Genomic DNA, 19,753 nt, shown 5'->3' with positions numbered 1-19,753 from the left:
GTTTAGGGCAGGCTAGGCAGTATGCAGATTATTTCATGTGGGGCTAGAGACCTGGGAGTTTTCTCTTCCCCAGAGAGCTGGCTTGGGTTCAACTTCTGGAACGCTGTTATTTTCTTACAATGCGTATTGTTTGAAATGGTGTAGGTGATTCTAGCATGGGTTTGGTGCAGCCTGGAAGCTTTCATTTTTTTTTTTTTTTTTGCAAATCGATACTCCGTCACAGGTTAAGGCTGACTTGAATTTGCTTCTATTTATTTTTTGTCTAGGTGGAAAATGTCGTTGCAAATTCAACAAAAATCAGTAAGTTTGCTTTGGATTTCGTTTCTTCAAAGAAGCTTCCTTAATGGCTCGAGTTCATGCAGCGAAATGTAGAAAAGGAAGAGGGACCAAATGTGCTCGCGCCTGCACTCTTCCAATGTGTATAGTAAAAAGAGTTTACACCTGATATTGTTCCTCAGCAAATATTTTCTTTGCTCAAGAATGAGTTTCCTTCATGCGGTTCACTTTTTTACAAACCTGTCATATACTTTGTTAATTGCATTAACAAAGTATATAACTCCTTCATTGAATTTATTTCATTTGTACAGTTGACATTTTCAGTCACATTTTGTTTTCAATGTGTACAGCTTATTGAGTTAAACTCTTTGCCATTTGTGTATCCCATGGTGTTGTGGGTTTTTTTGTCCATGCCAATGAATGTTTGTTGCCCTTCCCGACACGTGTTTCCCCTGTCTTGGTGTGGACGGTTCTTCAGGGGATATATTGGCTGGTTACCAGATGCATTGCTCCTACTGGAGCCAACAAAATATTTGCCCAATTCCCTTTTTCTCTTCAATAATACTTCCTTGTATATTTTAGTTGATACGTACATGTTGGAAATTTTCCAGTGATAGTTTTATAAGGACTGGTTTTCTTTAGCTGCTGGTATGTTAGTTTGTACTCTTCAATGGTCCGTTTAGCTCTCCGTTCTGAGTCTGTGGATCCCGTCTATCTTAGTTCGATCGGCAATCGGACCAACATTAATTGGCATGGACACAAAATCCCAAAACACCTTGGGGTACACTGCAATGAACAAGCTGTACACATTGAAAAATATGACTGTAAAAATTTGAACTGTACAAATGAAATCAATTCAATGAATAAATTCCATGAGCAAAGAAATATTTGCTGAGGACCAAATCCGGCATAAACTAGTCTTTTTACTATACACATTGGAAGAGTGCAAGCGCGAGCACATTTTGTCCTTCATCCTTGTCTACAATTTCTGTTTCCTGCACAGTCTCAGGACAAGAACCGTAACTTGTAGGAAGCACAACCCCATACAAGCAAATGGCGAGAAGCGTCACAAGCTGCCCAGGCTGTAACATTTTTTTCCATGTGGCGAAATGCCCCATCCCTTCTGCTTCCATTGCTTGTTGCAGGATGTAAAACCAATTGAGGAAACTTATAATGGTTGGGGTGCTTGATCTAGGACCATAGCAGTGTACTAGGTTCCCAATCGGTCCGATAACAAACCTATGGAAAACTGGTCAGAATGCAGCGGGGAGGGTGGGCGGGGGGGTGTATTGGACCAAAGAGTGCTATTGCTTAGAGTTGATTTGGAGGGGTAATTCTGTACAATAGAACCAACTGATTTGTTTGTTTATGTAGGCCGCGGCGAAGTGAGGCCCAACAGGGTCAGCAACTTATCACACCAGGTATGTCTGAGGAGGGATGCATGCTGGGTTTCATGCGATTGATGGGGGATGCTTTGTCATTGGAAGCGGAATTGGCAGAGTGCAGGGGAAGAGGATGTTCGTTAGACGGATGGTGGTATCCAGTTAATGTCAGACCTTTTTTCGAATGAGAAATGTCAAACATTTTACTGAAATTATTTTTTCAAGATGTATTTTTCAATTTACATTTTTTTTGTTTTGCGAGTTAAAAAAAAGGGGGCTGAGGGGGGGGGGGGCTGGATGGGGGGAACCTCCACCCCCCCATTGCGAGCAAAAGACGTTTGACTTTTTTTCGATGACCTGTTTTCGACATTCTGATATCCGAAAAAAAATCATTCGAAATACTCACTTGGAACCACGGATGGTATGTGCTGGGACTTGAAGGTTTTGCCTTGCCTCCTGTCCTGGATGCCAAGGACCAGTGAATGCATTCTCTTGAGAACTGGCTATTGGAGAGAAATGCTGTGTATAGTGACACTTGGTGTTTACAGGGCTTCTGCTTCTCGCTTTGTACTCCTAAATTGCAAGCTGTTTCTGCTTAAAGGCTGGCTAGCCTTGAGCTGGTCTCCCTTGGCGGAGTGCAGGGGATATGGAAAGGTGTGGGGCCATGGGTGGTTGGGTTGGTCATGTTGATGTTGTACAGGAGTGCCTTGATTGCACACAATGGTGGAAGGTTTACTAGTGTCAATTATTCTGTTGCAGGAAGTGCAAGTAACTGTTAAGAAACCCCACATGGCAATCTCCATGCTCTCCAGGGAGCTGAAGTTGGGATGCTCCTTCGTGTCTTTTGCTGCCATTGTCTTTGACTCCGAAGAACTGCAATGGGAGGTGGATCAGAAGCTTTTCATAATCCTAGAACCTTTCTTTGTTTATAAACTTTTAAATAAAAATGTTCACACAATTTTATCGTGCCTTGAGCTCCAGACTGTTAATGTTGTGTGCCCCGATGTGGTGGATGGGTTAAAGGAAGGCTCTGATAAATGTGGGCCACTCGTGGTATGCCTGGTGGTGGGGGAGCTCAATGCAGCAGCAACACCACTATTCCTAGATTTATGCATACTTTTCTCAGTGGATACAGCAGTAAGGACATAACCCTATGAGACACGGTTCAGTTTGAATAAAGAACTCCTGGTCTTTGTGCCCCCAACCTAAGGCACCAGAAAATCCTCCCATGAGGGTTTTTAAAGATTGCCTTCAGGATCTCTGTCCTGGCAGTACTCTGCGAGATGAGCACTGGGATTGTCCTCCAAAATGCAGTGACCTCATAAAATGGCTGTGAACTACCATCCACTCCAATGTTGGGCCTCTTTCCTTGCTGCTTTTCCTCTTGCTATTTGCATTCATTGGGACCAGCTCTGATGAAATAATTCCTGACCTGCAGGAGTACAGGGAGGAGCAGTGTCTAAAGCGCCCTACTCTGCACCACACTACTAAACCAGTGATCCTAATCGAAAGGTAAAACCAGGCACAACATAAATTGCATACCTCAGCTCTTTAGGGCAGGTTATTCTTTCAGCAAGCAGTGTGAGCTGGCCCAGTAACAACCAAAACGAAATACTGAATTGCTAAAATAAAAGTAATGTTGTCCAAATTCAAGACCACAACAAATAGAAGAACCACTGATATAAACTGACTACAGATTTTGGAATAAAGGGTCCTTGTCTTTTGACAATGTCAGCAGCACATGTGAGTTAATAAAGGTTTTTCTTCAAAGGTAGTAGGGGTTTTAAGTAATCACCTGCCTTATTGCTGGACAGGACAATCATTTCTTTTCTCTTTCGCTCTAAAATCCCAAATCAAGTACTCCACACACTAGAACCCAACCCCCAGAAAGTGAGTCAGCAGCTGATTGGTGAGCTGGCCAAATGAGTTCCAAGCCGCATCAGCATGTGACACAAGGAGGCTTTTGGGCAGGCTAGAGTTGGGCATATGTCTATCAAGCAATTTGAGGCGGGAACCAGGATTGTTCCTCGACCTCTGGGTCAAAGGGGCAAGCATAGTCCTCGTTCTGCATTTCAGCACCAGGAAGGTTACCAGACGTGAGTAGCATGAAATGCTACTTCTATAGAGCATGAATCTCAGGTAGCAGGTAAGGTCTTTCTTGAACGTCTCCAGTTGTTGCCTCTCTGGCAGAGGACTCTAGCTGACTCTGCCCAACCAGGTTCCAGGTAAAACCTCTTTTCAATAGTACAAAGAAACCAATTGGAGGATGCTTCGCCCATAGGTGAAATGCTAGCGTTTGGCCCACATTAAGCATGTTGGGGGTGCAGTCCTAGTTGCTGTAACAATTGTCCTGCTTAAGTCCTACGCAGGAGTGCCTTGTTTGAAGGAAACTTGGTTGACTCCTGCTCTTACCTGACGTTCCCTCCTGAGCTGTTCTAACTCTGCCTTCTTCGTCTGGTTTACTGCAATGGCCACCTGCCGATTGTTTGTTAGAATAGTGTTGAAGTGATGGGGCTGTATTTGAAGCAGCGGTTCCTAAGGGAGTGTCCCTGTGGTCCTGCTTCCCTGAGGAAGGTTCCCCGGGACACTGAGTGCTTCCTTGGCTTAACCTAAATTTGTGTTATGGGTACACCCAGCACAGACTGCTTAATGTGCACCAGGCCCTGTTGTGTTACTAATGGAGTCACTGTCCATCAAGCGACCATGCCCATTTGATCGTGTAATCCCAGTAGTCATTGTATGCTTTGAACAACCTGCTTGGCATGTTCTAAAATAATGTCCAATTGCAGCTGCACATGCTGCTGTCATGCAAATGACTTGTGCCCAAATATCGTTAAAGGGGTGTTCTATACAGATGTTGCTATGCTCATCTGGGTAAGAACCCTTCAACAAAAGTTTGTAAAACTGATTTTAGAAATGGATCCCGTCATTAAGGTTAGATCTGCTAAATGGTGTGCAATTTTGGAAACCTTGGCTTCCGCCCAGCAAAGGGAAATCAGTCCCATCAGTAGCTCTGTTCACTTTTCACAGCTTTAGCCCCCTAGTTTTAATTCATATTTGTGGTATGCATTTTCTGATAATATTCAGTACTTTGCCCACCAAGTCTCTAAGCAGGTTTTGTTAAGTAGTGTGCATACCTTACTTGGCGCTGATGCCTGCAACATTGCTATGTGGTCCCTTTTCCCCATCCCTGTTTCCTTACAGGAAGAATTTGGGGTCCGTGATTGTGCTGGCTACCCTTTTAGCAGAATAATAACCAGAGATTTAATCTGTGGCCATTCTCGGGGATGCCATGTGTTTGTCTGATCTGTTGCTGGTTAAATGTTGGCATGCAGCCCACACTCCACTTTATTTGACGGAACTACACCATTGCCTGAGACACAAGGTTATGTTTAGTTACTACTGCCCCATTTTGGGTGTTCCAGAACGTAGGTCTTTGGCTGTGTGCTGCATCCCTAGCCAACTAGCAGACTTTGGCTCTGCAGTGTTTTTGGACAGAAACTCCTTTTGGCCTGGCACTTGCTTTGTTGGATCGTTATGTGATGGAACTGGCTTGCTGATTGGACATTCTGTGCAGACCATGATTCAGCACTGGGTGAAATGGGTGCCCCCTGACGGGCGATCAGGTATGTTGCCTCCTCGACCAGTTTATTCAGATTTCCTCATAAACTAGCACTTTACCCCCATGGTTGTCTCCCCGGCATCCTCTAAGCCTGCAGTGATTACTTTCTGTGTGCCCTCTGGATAAGCATTTGATGATGGTCATGATTGCAAAGGCTGGGCTCCCTGTCTCGTTTTTACCCTACCTGGTAAGGTGAGCCCTGTGGGGTGCTCACTTCTTGCTCCAAGTGCCTGGTACGTGTTTGGGGAGACCTGCACTGGGGCAGTGGCCGGTGGGCACAGGGAAGACCTCAACCCCCCCCACAGAGCAGAAGGGCAAAAGCTCACCATCTCTAGTTTCAGTAGGGGCCTCACAATCCTCCGTGTTCTATAAAACAATCGGGTGTCCAGTTACCACATGGATAACTGGCTTGTGGCAGCAAAGATGTCTGTTCTGATCCTTGTCTGTTCTTCCCATCATTGTGGCAGAAGTCAACATTGCTTGGATCGTTAGCCAGTCCCATCGACCCAGCATTGAGCCACTCTCCTATCTCCCCAGTTGAATATCAATCCAGTCTTGTATGTTCATTCTAGGACATGTGCGGAAGTCTCCTCCAGGAGGCCAAGGCACTGGTTAAGACTTCTCAGCCCTGAGCTCGACTCTGATTTGGCATGAACAAGGTTACCAAGCAGGCCTCCACTCCCAACCATTCAGGGCACAGCTACAAAGTGTGTTTATTGGGAAAAGCCACTGTGCTCCAATGTGCAGGGTGCCCACATTTTATTGTATAGATCACTAGAATGACGAGGGCTTGTCAGTAGGGTTATTGGTGGAACGCATTCAACTTTGTGTAATCGGTTGAGTGCTTGTCCACTGTATTGTACCGTTTCATTCTGGTATAGTCAACTGGGGAAGGTGTCGAGGGTGGAAAGATGTTTGGGTATGCCTTAATTATGATTGTAAACTTCTGTTCTCGGATTTCACCCAACCTAGAAGGGTATGGCTGGCCCTTTTGATCCGTCATATAAAATGATCATATTGTAACCTGCGCCATGTGACTCTTGTGTAACTGTTCTTGGTGGGGTGGAAAGTGTTTTGAGCTAAGAGATCAAACCATTTGGGTGCATGGGCATGTAGCTCTGTACAGTTCTAAGCTTGCATACTTGAAGTGTTTTGTGGGACTTTCTTGCCTTGATCTTAGTAAATGATGTTGAGGCTTTTTAGAGTTGGGGTATTTGCACATTCATTTGGTGGTTTAATCTCCAAATAATGTATCCATTTCAGAGGTACTGGTTTGACATCCCACAAAGGCAGCATCACCCATTCTGTACCAATGTTTTTGATGTTGCCACAGCTTTATGAGTTTTGCACACTGGTACTAACTGTTCATGAAATCTCTGAGTTATGTACCCCTTTTGCCAAAGTTGGTAAAATAATGTTGGATACGCCAAGTGACAATCTTCCCCTGGAACAGCTGAGTTGTAAAACGAAATCCTCTTGCCACGATGAAGCTGCATTTTTTTTGAACGGATGATAGGCTGAACACAACACATTACCTGCATCAAAGCCAATCGTCTCAATATTTGTTTCGAGTAGGATGTCCAGGGTGGCTACATGCTGCCACCACTATGTTTTGTGGAGTAGGTTGCTGAGGGGGTGGGAGGGGGGTATCGCAGAGACACGGGGTAACCTTGCCCTAACTGTTCTGCAGGGGACTGTTAAATTGTGCAGGGACATGCCCCCGTATCAGTAAGAGTTCCATGCATGTGAATAAAACGCCATCACCCTTGCGTTGCAACTGTCCCAAAAAAATCGTCTCGTACGAGGCCCAGGATTTATGTCCTAGGTGTTGGCAAGCTGTCTAAAGAAATGCTGGTCACCCAGGTAGGTTTGTGGAAGATTTGGCAAGCTGTCTAAAGAAATGCTGGTCACCCAGGTAGGTTCGTGGTGGTTATGCTGATAAATTAACGTTTTAAATGTTATACTATAACGCTGAATTTTAACTTTTTTTTTCGTTCAAATGTAATTTGTTTATGAAATTTTGTCACATAGTGTGGTTTGTTAACCATATCGCAATTAAATAAGGTGAAGTATGAACAGACCAGGTAGTTCAAAATTAAGGACAGTCCTTGTTGGTGAATAAGAAAGGATGGAACCATGAACTGGACACTGAGTAATTACAAAAGGTGTGTACACAGGTTGGATTTGAGACTACCCACTCAGATGAGGTAAGCTTTATGGACCTGCAAGTTACTCTTGCAGGCCCCACATCCTGCAAGGTCATATAAGCGTGAATGCTGTAGCTGGACCCTAAGCCACGAACAAGGAGTGTACTTGCATGAGACAAGCTGGTGTGGGTCTAGCTGGAACATACAGTGGATTCTTTCTTTGGGAATAAAATGTAACAGCTTGTATGAAATGCACTACAGATGAAACTAGACTATGGAAGGGGAGATTGCTGTCCAGGGGGAAAGGAGCCCTTCTCTGTACAAAGGAGTACACTGAAGCATGGGTGTAGATACTATAACAGTCCCTAAGAGCCCCAAAAGGGAAACCAGAGTTCAGAACAGGAACTAGAATGCAGAAAACTGTAAAGTTAGTGGGGGCAGGGTACGGGGTGCCTGTTCAATGGGAGATGGGTAAGGATGCTGGGTAATGTATCCTAGGTAACAAAAGCAGGGTGGAAGACTGTACACACATGACTGGAAAACAGGACTATAACTAGGGAGTAAAGGTACCAACTGAAGCAAGATAAACTGATTGATTAAAGAAGCATGAGAGTAAATGGAAAGTAAGGAAAGGGCCGATTAGATGAGTGAATGCCAACTGTAATTGAGGCTGAAAGCTGCAGGGACACGGTACAGTGGCTGAGCGTTGCAGGATATATCTACCAAATGGGTGTTCATTGCTGAAGGGCGACCACACAAAGGGAGACCACACTGGCAGCAGGAAGAGGGTGCGGGACTGAGCTGGCAAGGCTTTAAAAATTGGAGCGGAGAAGTATCAAGGGTGACTCCCAAGGCAGAATAGCAATCAAGGCTGCAGGATTCCAAATGGGTTGCAGCGGCAAGAGGTGTACCATGCAAGAAAAAGCAACTTCAGCATGTGGCAGCTTATAAGCAATGCTTGCATGGAGGAAAGCCTGGGTGGAGCTGCACGATTGGACTACACACAAGCAGTCACAGGTGTTGGTAGTGGAAATCCCTGGCATGGTCTTTGGAAAGGGATGCAGTGCTGACCAACAATAGGAGCTTTTGTATAGTAACAACTACAATTGCTGCTGCGGTCCATTGAAATTGGGGCTTGCAGTCACCATGAAACCAGTGTGCATGCAATTGATAGGGTATCTTGCAGGTGCATTATGAGAATGGAAGTTTTTGAAAATACAGGTTTATGAAGGAATATTAATGATGCAGGGCCTTTTCTGGTTATGGTTGCTAATGCACCATGGGTCTGCAGACTATGCCACAAGGATGCAGCTAAGTGACAGTTCGCCAAATCCTGCCTGCCAAGGTTATGCTATTCTGGAAACACTGGGCCCACTCTTACTAGCATGTGCACCAGCAAAATTGGATATTTTAATCATGATTTGCAGTGTCTCTCCTGTGGCTTTCTATTGGTACTTACTTTGCCGACAATTAGTGATTTAGTGTCGGTCATAAATGTGTAAAATCCAACAATTAACACAATATATCCTGACACCTAAATGAAACGAACTCAAAACGGTCCAACAAGCATATTGCCTAACCTTATTGATACAGCTCTTATTTATTCAAAGAGCTGAGGAATTTGGTAATCAGCAGGATTACATTGTTAGACATTCGTCAAATTATGATAAGCACCAAATTAATTGGAGGTGAACAGCTTTAAGGTTTGTAGTAGTTATGTTCAATAGCCTTAAATGGATTTAAAACCATGGGAGCCAAGAACCTGACCAGTTAACTGCTTCTAAATATCTATTGGTACTTTGTTTCGTAGTTGCTTACCAGTTTGGACGAGTTCTTCTTGCATGCTTTGAATTAAGTTTGGTGTGTTTGCGGTCACTTGTCTTTTTGTTTATGAAGACCCTTGGTAGTGACATCACATCATGTGACATGCATAATGATTCTATGTAGATATTGTTTGTGAATGTTTCAAAATATGCTTCATTGTTTGCAATATGCTTCGTTGTTGATATTTTGCTTGTGCTGTAATAGTTCAATGTTTCTGTGGTATTTGTGTAGCTCAGTATGCATTTGGCTTTGGGTAACTTCACGTTCCTATCGTTGCCAACCAACTCCTTCAACCTTTTTGTCTCATACTTGCGTGTTGCTTGTAGAAATATATTCTTTCTCCATAATGCCATCTCACTCTCCTTTTCTTCTCCATTTCCTCCCTATTCTCCATCTCTGCCTTTTTTGTCTTTCCTCCCTCATGTACCTCTCCATTAAGTCTCTTTGATCCTTCTCCAACATTGCCAAATGCTCTCCTCGCCTGTGCTCCTGCAGTTCCATTTCCCTTGCTAACTCTTAACGCTCGCTGTCCTCCTACTTGCTTCTTCGTCTCTCGGTAAGTGCTACACCTCTTCTACCTGTGTTGCCATTCCTTGACATCTGTGTCCCAGCTCTAAGCCTGCTATTGCGCTTGTGCTTCCTGTGTGGTGACCCCTTTTAGTTACAGTAGCTGGGCCGCTAACCACTCCTCCGGTCCTAGTCCTGCAAATTGTTTTCGTGAATCGCAGCCCTGCCTCATTGAGTTTGGAACTGCCAGCCATCTACCCTGGGCCTTGCTGTTCCGTTTTGACATATGGGGTGGTTTGTATGTAGGGTTGGAGTATCCATCTGCTACTTTGATCGTGAGGATGAGTGGGCGATTAGAAGGGTAAGGGATGCTATAAAGGAAAAGTCTAGATGAGCAATAAAGGGAACCAGGCACATCTAAAGTAGGTCCCATAGGCAGTACGAATACACTTAAGGTAAGTACAACAAGGTGGAGTAGTGCACATGGGAGTATGGGAAGAGGAGAATAAGTGCAAATTAACTAAAATTTTTAAATGGGTTCTGTAGCGATATGGATGAGTCCGACCAGGATGGAGATAACCGTGACAAAGAGAGGGGCTCGAAAAAACTCTACCTAACACGAACGGGAGAAGGGACCTTGTGGGAGTGCAGGTCACAAGATCAGCAGAATACAGACAACCCAAATGAGGATGTTACAAAGGGTAGCCCCACAGACGCCATACAACAATAGGCTTGGGGAGCTCTCAAGGTGCAAAAGGGACGGGACCATGCTAATGGAACATCGGGGGGTGGGGTGGGGCTGATGGGGGCACATGACACACCACAACAGATGCATGCAGTAGAGCGTGTGGAAATAGAGGCTGAGAGGGGGCCTGTGCAGATAAGGCAGCACAGACGGACACCAGAGGAATGGGCTGCATACTTGCAGATGCAGTTTTTGGTAAAGGGGAGGGACAAAACAGTACATGCCCTGGAATCACACAGAAAAAAGTGCAGGCTACCCTTAAGTGATGGAGCGGAGAAATGGATTTATGTGATGGAGAAATTAATAGCGGGACACAGGTTGGCGGTTGGCAATGTCAAAGGGTTACTGGTCTCAATGCTTGGTGATGCAGCTGATGACATATGGAGAGGGTGGGGTTCCTGAGGGTGACTACCCAGAACACAGCACACGACTGGTCATCATTTGCAAATTGCAGGGCTGCAATATGGCAGGTGCTATGAACACAATACCCTGACACGTCAGACATAGGAGCAATTACTTGCGTGATGAGGAGGATCCCGTCAATGAGATTCAAGAGCTTTGGCACCTCGCAACTCCGTTGGACAAAATGATAGCAATCATTTATCATAGCTTGATGCAAGGCCTACCAGAGCCAGTACAAAAACATGTGAAAAAATTGGTAGCAATGGAAGAAAAGGCTTGGCCAGAAATGCAACTCGCTGTAGTACACCATTGCAGGCTATGGCAGGAAAAGGTAAAACAAAGAAGCAAAATTGATCCAAAAGAAATTGTCAAAATAGTCACTAGAAGCAGTGTTAATAACAAGCACCAGCCCACAGATGCAAACAGTGACTCCTCTGCCTCAGCAGCCACAGTACAGCACCATGCAACAATATGCACCACCCATGGGAAGAGGTTACACGGGAAGGGGCGGATACCAACAAAATTCGTGGCAGGGGAGGGTTCCAATGAGGACTAGGTTTCAGCCCACCGTCACACCACCCCATGGAGGGGGGCTGTAGGAGGACACACACAGCGTATGTCGCAGGGACCTGGTGAGGAGGATGGAGGATTCCCATGGCAAGCAAGGGAGCCACCCTAGTGCTGGACCTTGCATAAGGGTGGCAATAGGTGACAAAACTGTTTCCTTTCTTGACACTCCGGCAACTAGGTCATGTATCTGGGAAGGGACGTTTGCATTGTCAGGCAATGCCATGAACAGGATTATCTGGGGCTCGAGGTGGTTCCCTTTACTGATAAGTCATGATTGCCTATGGATAAGGAGACGTTATCTACTTTACTCCAAAGAAGCACCTGTAAACCTATTGGGGCACGACATAATGAGCAGAAAAAGCATGAACATCTCATTTACAGACAAAGGCATAGTATGCTCTACACCAGGAATATGCATGCTCACTGCAAGACACATTCTTCAGGCATATTGTGGAAAAACAGTACAGAGAGGGGAGCCAATTGACCCAGAAATATTCCAGTATGGGACATACCTGGCATTCGCATGGCTGCCCAACATTACAGGGAAGGTGTGGTCAGGCCAGGTGAGTACCTATTAAGACGAGACACCAGCGGATGAGAAAGGGTGAGAGTTTGTATCGATTGACACCGGGAATTGTGGCAAGAGATTATTGGGTTGTTGAGCCCGCAGTTGACGACTATGGAATGGCATGGAGGGTATTAATTGCAGTGGCAGAAGTATGTTGATTAACACAAGTATAGGATGACCTGTTCTCCTGAAAGAAGGGGGGGGGAGGAGAAATGATGTTGGAAATGAGCGTGTATGTCTGGCTGCATATAACCTACAGAGAAATTGCACAGAAAATTGCAATGGCTTGTAAATGACTCCAATCAAGCAGTCTCACTAAGTCAGTGCCTTGTCTGGGATTGCTCAAGGGAAGCCCTTATTTATATATGTTTATGTCCAGTTCGTGTACTCTGGATGACAACCCTTGTATAACACCCCTCTCTTAGAATACCCCTGATCCCACTGAGCCAAGAAGTAAGTTTGTTTTGCAAATTGAAAAGGTTTATTTGAGAATTAAACAATATATATATCACACATAAATAATTGATATCACACTTGTGAATATGAGCAGTAATTGGCAATAGGTAATCTTACAATAGCACAGTTCTGGTGACTTATGGAATAAGGTATCAGAATGCTTTATGGTTTAAGGAAATGCAAGGTGGGACAGAATGCAACACAGAAATAATTTGATCTGACTTCAGCAAAAGATAATGATTACTTTTTCTTTGACAATTCACTCCGCTCCCCCCTATGCAATGTAAGGTGATGGAAGTAACACACACAATTCTCAGGAATACACACAAATGCAATACAAAGTTCCAGTCCCCCCTGCAACCGCCCCCGCCCCACCGAGCTTAGAAGAAAACAGATATGATTATAAACACAGGCAAAATCATTTTAAAGGTGGTGGCAATGAAGTGAAAAATATACTCCAATTGCTTTTAATTCCCTCTAGGAGGTTCAGGGTGAGTGATGACTACTTTAAATTAGTTCAGGATCACTTTAGTAATGCTCTATGAATGATTGTCAGGTTGCAAACGAATTTCAGCAAAGGAAAGCCAGGACAAATATTTTTACACGTGGCTGAAATGAAGCAAAATGTCAAATCGTGGCAATTTAGTCACGTGCGTTGAGCGGACTTACGGAGGAAGTATAATGAATAGAAAGTCGGTTCTGGGTTTGTTGGAAAGCCCAGAATCTTAGCTTTAAAATGACAGTTAAATTCCGTTCCTAGCACCAACGGTTCAAAAGTTAGACAATTTAGTGGAGGTAGATTTTCAGAATTGAAATTGCAGTTTCTGACAGATGCGCTTTGGAAGATTTTGAATCAACAGGATGGACACTATTTCTATGATGCAGTCCTCAATAGGTTAAAATAGTTTCAATTAGATTATTTTAAAGTAAGAGATTGGTTTTGCACAGTCCTGGCTGAGTACTCACACCATATGTTGGACAGGAATGCGACTTCGTCACGGATCGGGTCAGGATTGGCTGCGGTTCTCTGGTACTGGTTCCGCGCACAGCGATCTGGGTCAGCTCTCAGCACTGCACAGCGATCTGGTCTGGTCTCTGGATAATTCTGCCTTCTGGGTCTCTGGTTCTGGCAAAAGTTCTTGTCAAAAATTCAAACAGCTCGCCCGGCTGTTGAATAGTTTGCAAATGATTTGGAGGCCTGCTGAAAAAGGATTCAGCTTGTGGATTCAGGCCTCTCTGCTACAAGTTCTGGAGTTAATTTCTGGTCTCTGGAGATTGATGGATTTGAAGTCTGGATCTTTGGATGTGAACTCTGGATGTGGAGTTGTCTGTCAAAAAAGTGTCTATCTGGCTTCCAGTGGCTCTTTTTATGTGTTTAGAAAGTGGGTGGGTCGGCTAATTCTGCATGCCCAACCATCTCAAGATTTGATGGGTCAAAGGATTCTTTGAAACACTTTCCTTTCTCAAATCCGGGACCAGAATGATGACAGCCATTTACGATCTATTGAAGAAATGCCCCTTTGCTTTTACCTTAGAAATCATTTTTCATAACTACACATTTCCCGGATACACAGTTGTTTGACATTACATGTACATATTGCTTAAGGTACATTCTGGCCCAACTCTGATCTTCCTGGGGGCTTGCATTCAAAAGACAACTTAGACATTTACCAAAAATGGCACACATGTACACTGCCTTTCTACCCATATTCCAGTAATTTACTAGGTCTCTAGCATAAAAAGTGTCTGTAGTATTAATAATTAGCGGGTTTTGGCTCAGAACATCACAGAGCGACCAGCCTAGTTTTGAACTGGGAGTGAATGTGTCAATTTAAAGATCCCAAAGTTGTACATTTCTGTCATCTGGTTACAATTAGTTATCAGTGTTTTTATAAAACATATATATTTGCCTTCAATTCACAAAGTGTCTGGGTCTGCCCCCAGAAACTTGGGAGTCAGGGACCACATGTCTCTTCTGCCTGGCAGAGTTCTGTTTACCGTCCACACCCAAATTAACATCCATTCAATTGCAAGAGTCTTTTGTGTCGGCTGAGGTCAGCAGGCCAGGGGGCCACTCTGCATTTGGTTAGCATGTCCATGTGATCTCCTGGCTTCTTGTGTGTAGTTCTGAGGTGAGCAGGTTTCCCAGCCTTTTGCAATGTTAATTGAATCAGCATGTCTTCAGGGAACAGCAGGTGTTTAAATTCTTAATTAACCAAAAAGGCTTTGAAGTTTCCAGCTGTCTCAGCAGGCTGGCAACTCCTGAAGTAAAGTTCTACTGTCAGAGTTTAGACCGCTAGCGCCGGCTTGTGTCCAAAGCTGGTACTGCAGCTATTTTTTTTTTTAATGAGTTGAATTCGTTTTGTTCTGGGAAAGAATGATGGGTGGCAACAGCTCATCCCCCCCCCCACATCCCCCACATCTACCAGTCTAATAATTCAACATGGGTCAAAACCCTTGACAGGCTCTAGAGGCACTTCCCCCCCCCCACCCCCCTTTCTGTGACGATCTGGCGAAGTAGCCAACACCTTGTGGACAAGTCCGTACGACGTGGGGTGCATAAAGCATAGGGGAAGTGAAGATGCAATTGAAACCCGGAGCAATCCTGCCAAGGGTGAAACGATACACCCTGGTTAAAGAAGCAGAGGAAGGCATTTACAATAGTGTCCTCATTGACAGTCATCTGAATACCATCAATCCCCTTGCAACACTACAGTGTACCATGTCACAAGGTGAATGGGGGGGGGCTGCAGTGTTTTAATTCAAGATTTATGCCCCCTTAACCACATTGTAGAAGCAGAGTTCCTTGTTGCAGCAAACCCTGCCGTGATCCTATGTGGCATCCCAGCTGAAGCAACATGCTTCACTGTTATTGACCTCAAGAATGCATAATACCCTTGCACCCAGATTCGACAAGTTTCATGTACCACAACCAGAAATGAAAACACTAGACTACCACAAGGGTACTGTGACGCCATCCATCTTTAAAAGAGTAATACAGATGTACTTGGGGGTATGTCCAGACAGAAAGCACGGTTTTACAGTATGTAGATGACATCCACATCTGCAGCACTACTGAGGAAGAATCCAGCAAGGACTCGGTACACATGCTCCGTGTCTAGCAGAAAAAGGCTACAAGGTAGGCCAGGTACTACCAAAGTTAAAGTACTATACATTGGACAGTTGATACCTAAAAACGGCAGACACATAGCACCAAAAACAGCACAGGCAATTCTTGACACCCCACAACTTAAAACAATATGGGGGCTACAGCAGTTACTTTGATTGTGCAACTATTGCAGAGCATGGATCTTTGATTACAGTCCCCTTCTCACAGCTCTGAAAGGAGCACAGAGAAACAAAGCAACTAGATTGGGCTAGGGAAATGATGGGAGGCATTCAATGAGCTGAAAGGTGCGATGAGCACAGCTCCAGTTCTAGGGACCCCAGATTACAAAAAATGAATTCTTCCTGTTCTCACACTCTGGCGTGGTCATGAAAGCAGTACTGATGCAGAAAATAAGTATGGGCCACAAGCAAATTGCTTATTACAGTGGACAACTTGATCTAGTAATGAAAGGACACTTTTCGTGCGAACAACACTTGGCTGCTGCAGCTTTCACAGTAGAGAAGGCTTAATCAATAACAATGGGGTGCACAATCATCCTTTATGTGGACCACACCCTCAGTGCTGTAACATCAACAGTACATTCAGGGCTAGCAAGATGGCTGAGAAGGGGGTAGAGTAGCTTGAACACCAGTACAGCATGCTTTACTGTTAGGAAGTTATACATACCCATTGCAACTAGCATTAGTAAAATGCCAAGCACATACTAAGGGGAAGACCCCATCTCCAAGGGTAATGAAGCAGCAGACTATCACGCAAAATGTGCATCATATTTTGGAGAAATGTGGGATATGAAAGAGAATCCAAAACAAAGGGGAGGGCTGAGACAGATGCTACTGAAAGAGGGGGAACAATTACCTACCAGACACTCGGATAATGGAGCTACAGGCAGCTGCACCAATGGATGAAAGAACTCTGGGTAAAAAGAGGTTGTTCAATGTCCCCTACTGATGCCCTATGGTGACAAAATAATACAGGAACAGTAGTGATGTCACTTGCATTATTAAACAGCACTGACGCAACTGCATCATCCTACAGGGAAAGAGGTAATTGCAGCATGCATTGGAGAATCATGGGTCTGCCCCCCCATAAATGCACACGTTGCAAATTTCATCAGCAATTGTTTAATGTGCCAGCAGTTCACTGCTGGACACACTAATGGTTATAAGAGGAACAATCCCCAGACCCAAAGGCCTGTTTCTACATCTTCATGTTGACTACGTGAATATGATCCAAGTATGTCAAGGTTACCACTACATGATTGTGGTGGTCTGTTGCCTTCAGGGCTGTTCAATTTCTGGTCCAAGAAGTATTTCCAAGATGGGGTGTTGAGGTCCTGCGGTCTGACAATGGTCCTCGCTTCACCAATGAAATGTTCCAACACAACTGCCCTACTAGGAATAAAACACAAATTTGCATGTGCATATGCTGCACAAGCCAATGGGGTGTGTGAACGCCATCATGGTCTCCTGAAAGAGCATAGCCGAAAATCAGCAAAGCACCTAAACGAGTTGGCTCCACTGCCTGCCCCTGTTTGATCAGTGAAAGAAACCAGGGTCTGATGATCATTTAATGCCCCACGAGGTGGTGACAGGATGCCACATGCACCTCCCACTGGCTCCGCACATGAGGGCAGTGAAAGACAGAGTGTGTCTGATGTTTTGGGACATGAAATGCATGTTTGTCAATTCACTTGTTTCTAGCACTTTTTATCTCTTGCCAGATACAGCAGACACAGGGGAGGTCGGTAAACAGTATAAAAGTAGATGGCAATATTACAGGTGCATAAAGCCGCCTATCAAAATAGGGGACCAAGTCCTCCTAAAAATGTTTATGAAGTGCTGGCGCATGCCCTGCTTCACTGGTCCCCACCTAGTAGAGTTGGTCACAGAAAGAGCTGTCCAGCTACAAGGGAAGAGTGTCTGGAACCATCTGCAGGACATAAAGTCCTAAAAAGCATCGGCCTCCACCCCCCCCCCACAATGCACCACTACAGAAAACGGGGCCATTGCTACAGCAGCAAATGGCCCTCAAGAAAACAGAAGTGTCCCAAACACCCCTGAAAGAGACTGTCCCAAATGCACATAAACAAGAAGGTGCTGGCCACCCTATGGTCAGATGCTCCCAAGTTCCTGACATTCCCACAGTAACACTGGTGCAAATTGACCAGTGAAAGAACATTGTCCCCATCCCCAAGACACTCAATACTTGAAAAGTGAAAAAAATTGAATTCCCCAAAACCCTTCTGACAACCTGGAACAATAACAAAAGAATGGAAGCAACTTGATTTGAATTAACATTCCACATGCACAGTTCATACTACTGAATACACAGAATCAGCACTGTCTTAACATTTTTTCTTATGTGCACATGCAGGGTTCTGCGACTGTTTATGTTCATTGTTAGGGTAATTGCCAGTAACAGAAGCTGCTTAATGTTGCCTCCTGTTGACTGCCCAAGGGGTTCTTCAACCAATTTGTCAACGCCATCAGAAGGCCCAGACATTTTAGAGCACTATCACCCGAGATATACTACCAAGAATTCATAGAGTACCCGGCCCAAACGTACCCCCAACTTGAGCAAAGTGCATATCCTGTTCTGCCCACACTATGCGATTCAACCATACATGGGATTTGGGAAGAGCTACTTGCATGGGCACTAAGTGATCATTTAGTTTGTGGAGCTTGAAAGTACTCACACATAGTAAAATAACGGTTTTTATTGCGATTTTTCAGGTGGGCAACTCATCTGTTCAGAAGCAGCATAAGTAAAAATGGTACTGTTAATAAAATGCTTTACAATAACTGTGTGGTTACTATTATCTACTGGCCTCTTAGCCACTGCCCTCTGGCAACTATATCTCTCTTTGCATTTTTCTTCTCTATCGCACATTAACATTTCCCTGACCCAAGCTGCATGGATTTCTATGTCGGGTGGCACAGAAGACACTGCTGATAAGGTAAGTGCAGTGTTAGCACAGACATGAAGATAGTTGGTACTTCTCGCACAGACACTGCACACAGCAAACAAAATGTGGTATACGCACATGTCCAAAATTGGTTGGGACACAACGAGGGAGAGCTGTTTAAGTCTGCTCATTGATCCCCTATGCCATGAGCATCTCCAGAACCTTTGTGGCAACGCAAGTACCAGCAGCAACAGCACAATTCCTATTGTACTGTGTGATGTTCCGAACATGAGGAAGGTTCCAAGAGAATACAGCAACCTTAAGATGGATGTACAAGGCAACCTTCCCCTATGAAGACCATTTACATTAAGACTTTACCGATGATAATTACTAGCAGCAAGCACACTGAAGCAATACAATACATTACCGAAGGTCCACAGAAAGGAGAAACGAAGGCTGTAACAAATTGAGGGCAAAGCAGATGGGTGGAGAGCCTGGCTGCTGGGAAAGACCAGAGATACTGATGGATGGAAAAGTATACAGTATCAGGATGGATGGGAGGATGGAGTAGTAGGAAGCAAAGCACTGACATTAACGAAGTCTGCAGTAAATAAGGTACAAAGAGAGTAAGTGCTTCAAGGAATGGGACAAAGGTGCAGGCTTACTGACTTGGGTGAATAAGGTAAATGGAGCGCTCACTAGAATTCCCCTGATGACACCTGCCCTGTGTTGCCAGCATGACGGTGATGACGAAATAGGAGAAAATGAAGGTTGCCGAAGAATAGAGAATTCCTGAAATGGGAACAGGAACTGCAGTGCTGATGGACCACTATTGGGCCTGTAGGTCTAAGGCAAATGATAAACTGCCACCAAACTAGGGAGGAATATGCTCTCTAGCACATGTCAACATACTCTCATTGTTAGTACCTAGGAAAGATGTGAAAATTGACGACTTCCCTAAAAGGAAAAGTTGGAAAAAAAGGTCATTGCAACTGGCACCACATCCCCAACATAATGACACTGACCAGAAAGTTGACTTGAAAAGAGGTGGGAACTACTTGTGGAGGCGATCTGAAGTTGCTCTGGATGAGGTACTCTCATCACACAGACTATTCAGCAGGACACACATTGCTTTACTGCTGCATCGTGGATTACAGAACTATGCAATATTGCTGCAGATCACCTGCTGGGAGCGAATTATCACAATACATTCAAAGGT

At 44.6% G+C, this 19,753-nt stretch overlaps 1 protein-coding gene across 1 annotated transcript in view; it reads left to right on the top strand.

Annotated features, from left to right (window-relative positions):
* The window catches only part of LOC138451482 (FXYD domain-containing ion transport regulator 3-like), a 67,279-nt gene extending 64,658 nt beyond the window's left edge, over nucleotides 1-2,621 (top strand). The window contains exons 6-8 of the mRNA XM_069604912.1: nucleotides 267-300; nucleotides 1,651-1,697; nucleotides 2,418-2,621. Coding sequence (XP_069461013.1) covers nucleotides 267-300; nucleotides 1,651-1,697; nucleotides 2,418-2,437 — 101 coding nt within the window. The 3' untranslated portion in view covers nucleotides 2,438-2,621. The remainder of the gene's footprint in view (nucleotides 1-266; nucleotides 301-1,650; nucleotides 1,698-2,417) is intronic.
* The last annotated feature ends 17,132 nt before the right edge of the window (nucleotides 2,622-19,753 follow it).

Source organism: Ambystoma mexicanum, chromosome 1p (assembly GCF_040938575.1).
Source record: "Ambystoma mexicanum isolate Mex_15411 chromosome 1p, UKY_AmexF1_1, whole genome shotgun sequence".
Classification (NCBI taxonomy): Eukaryota; Metazoa; Chordata; class Amphibia; order Caudata; family Ambystomatidae; genus Ambystoma; species Ambystoma mexicanum.
Note: the sequence above shows the minus strand (reverse complement) of the source record. Positions and strands in the feature narration are given on the sequence as shown.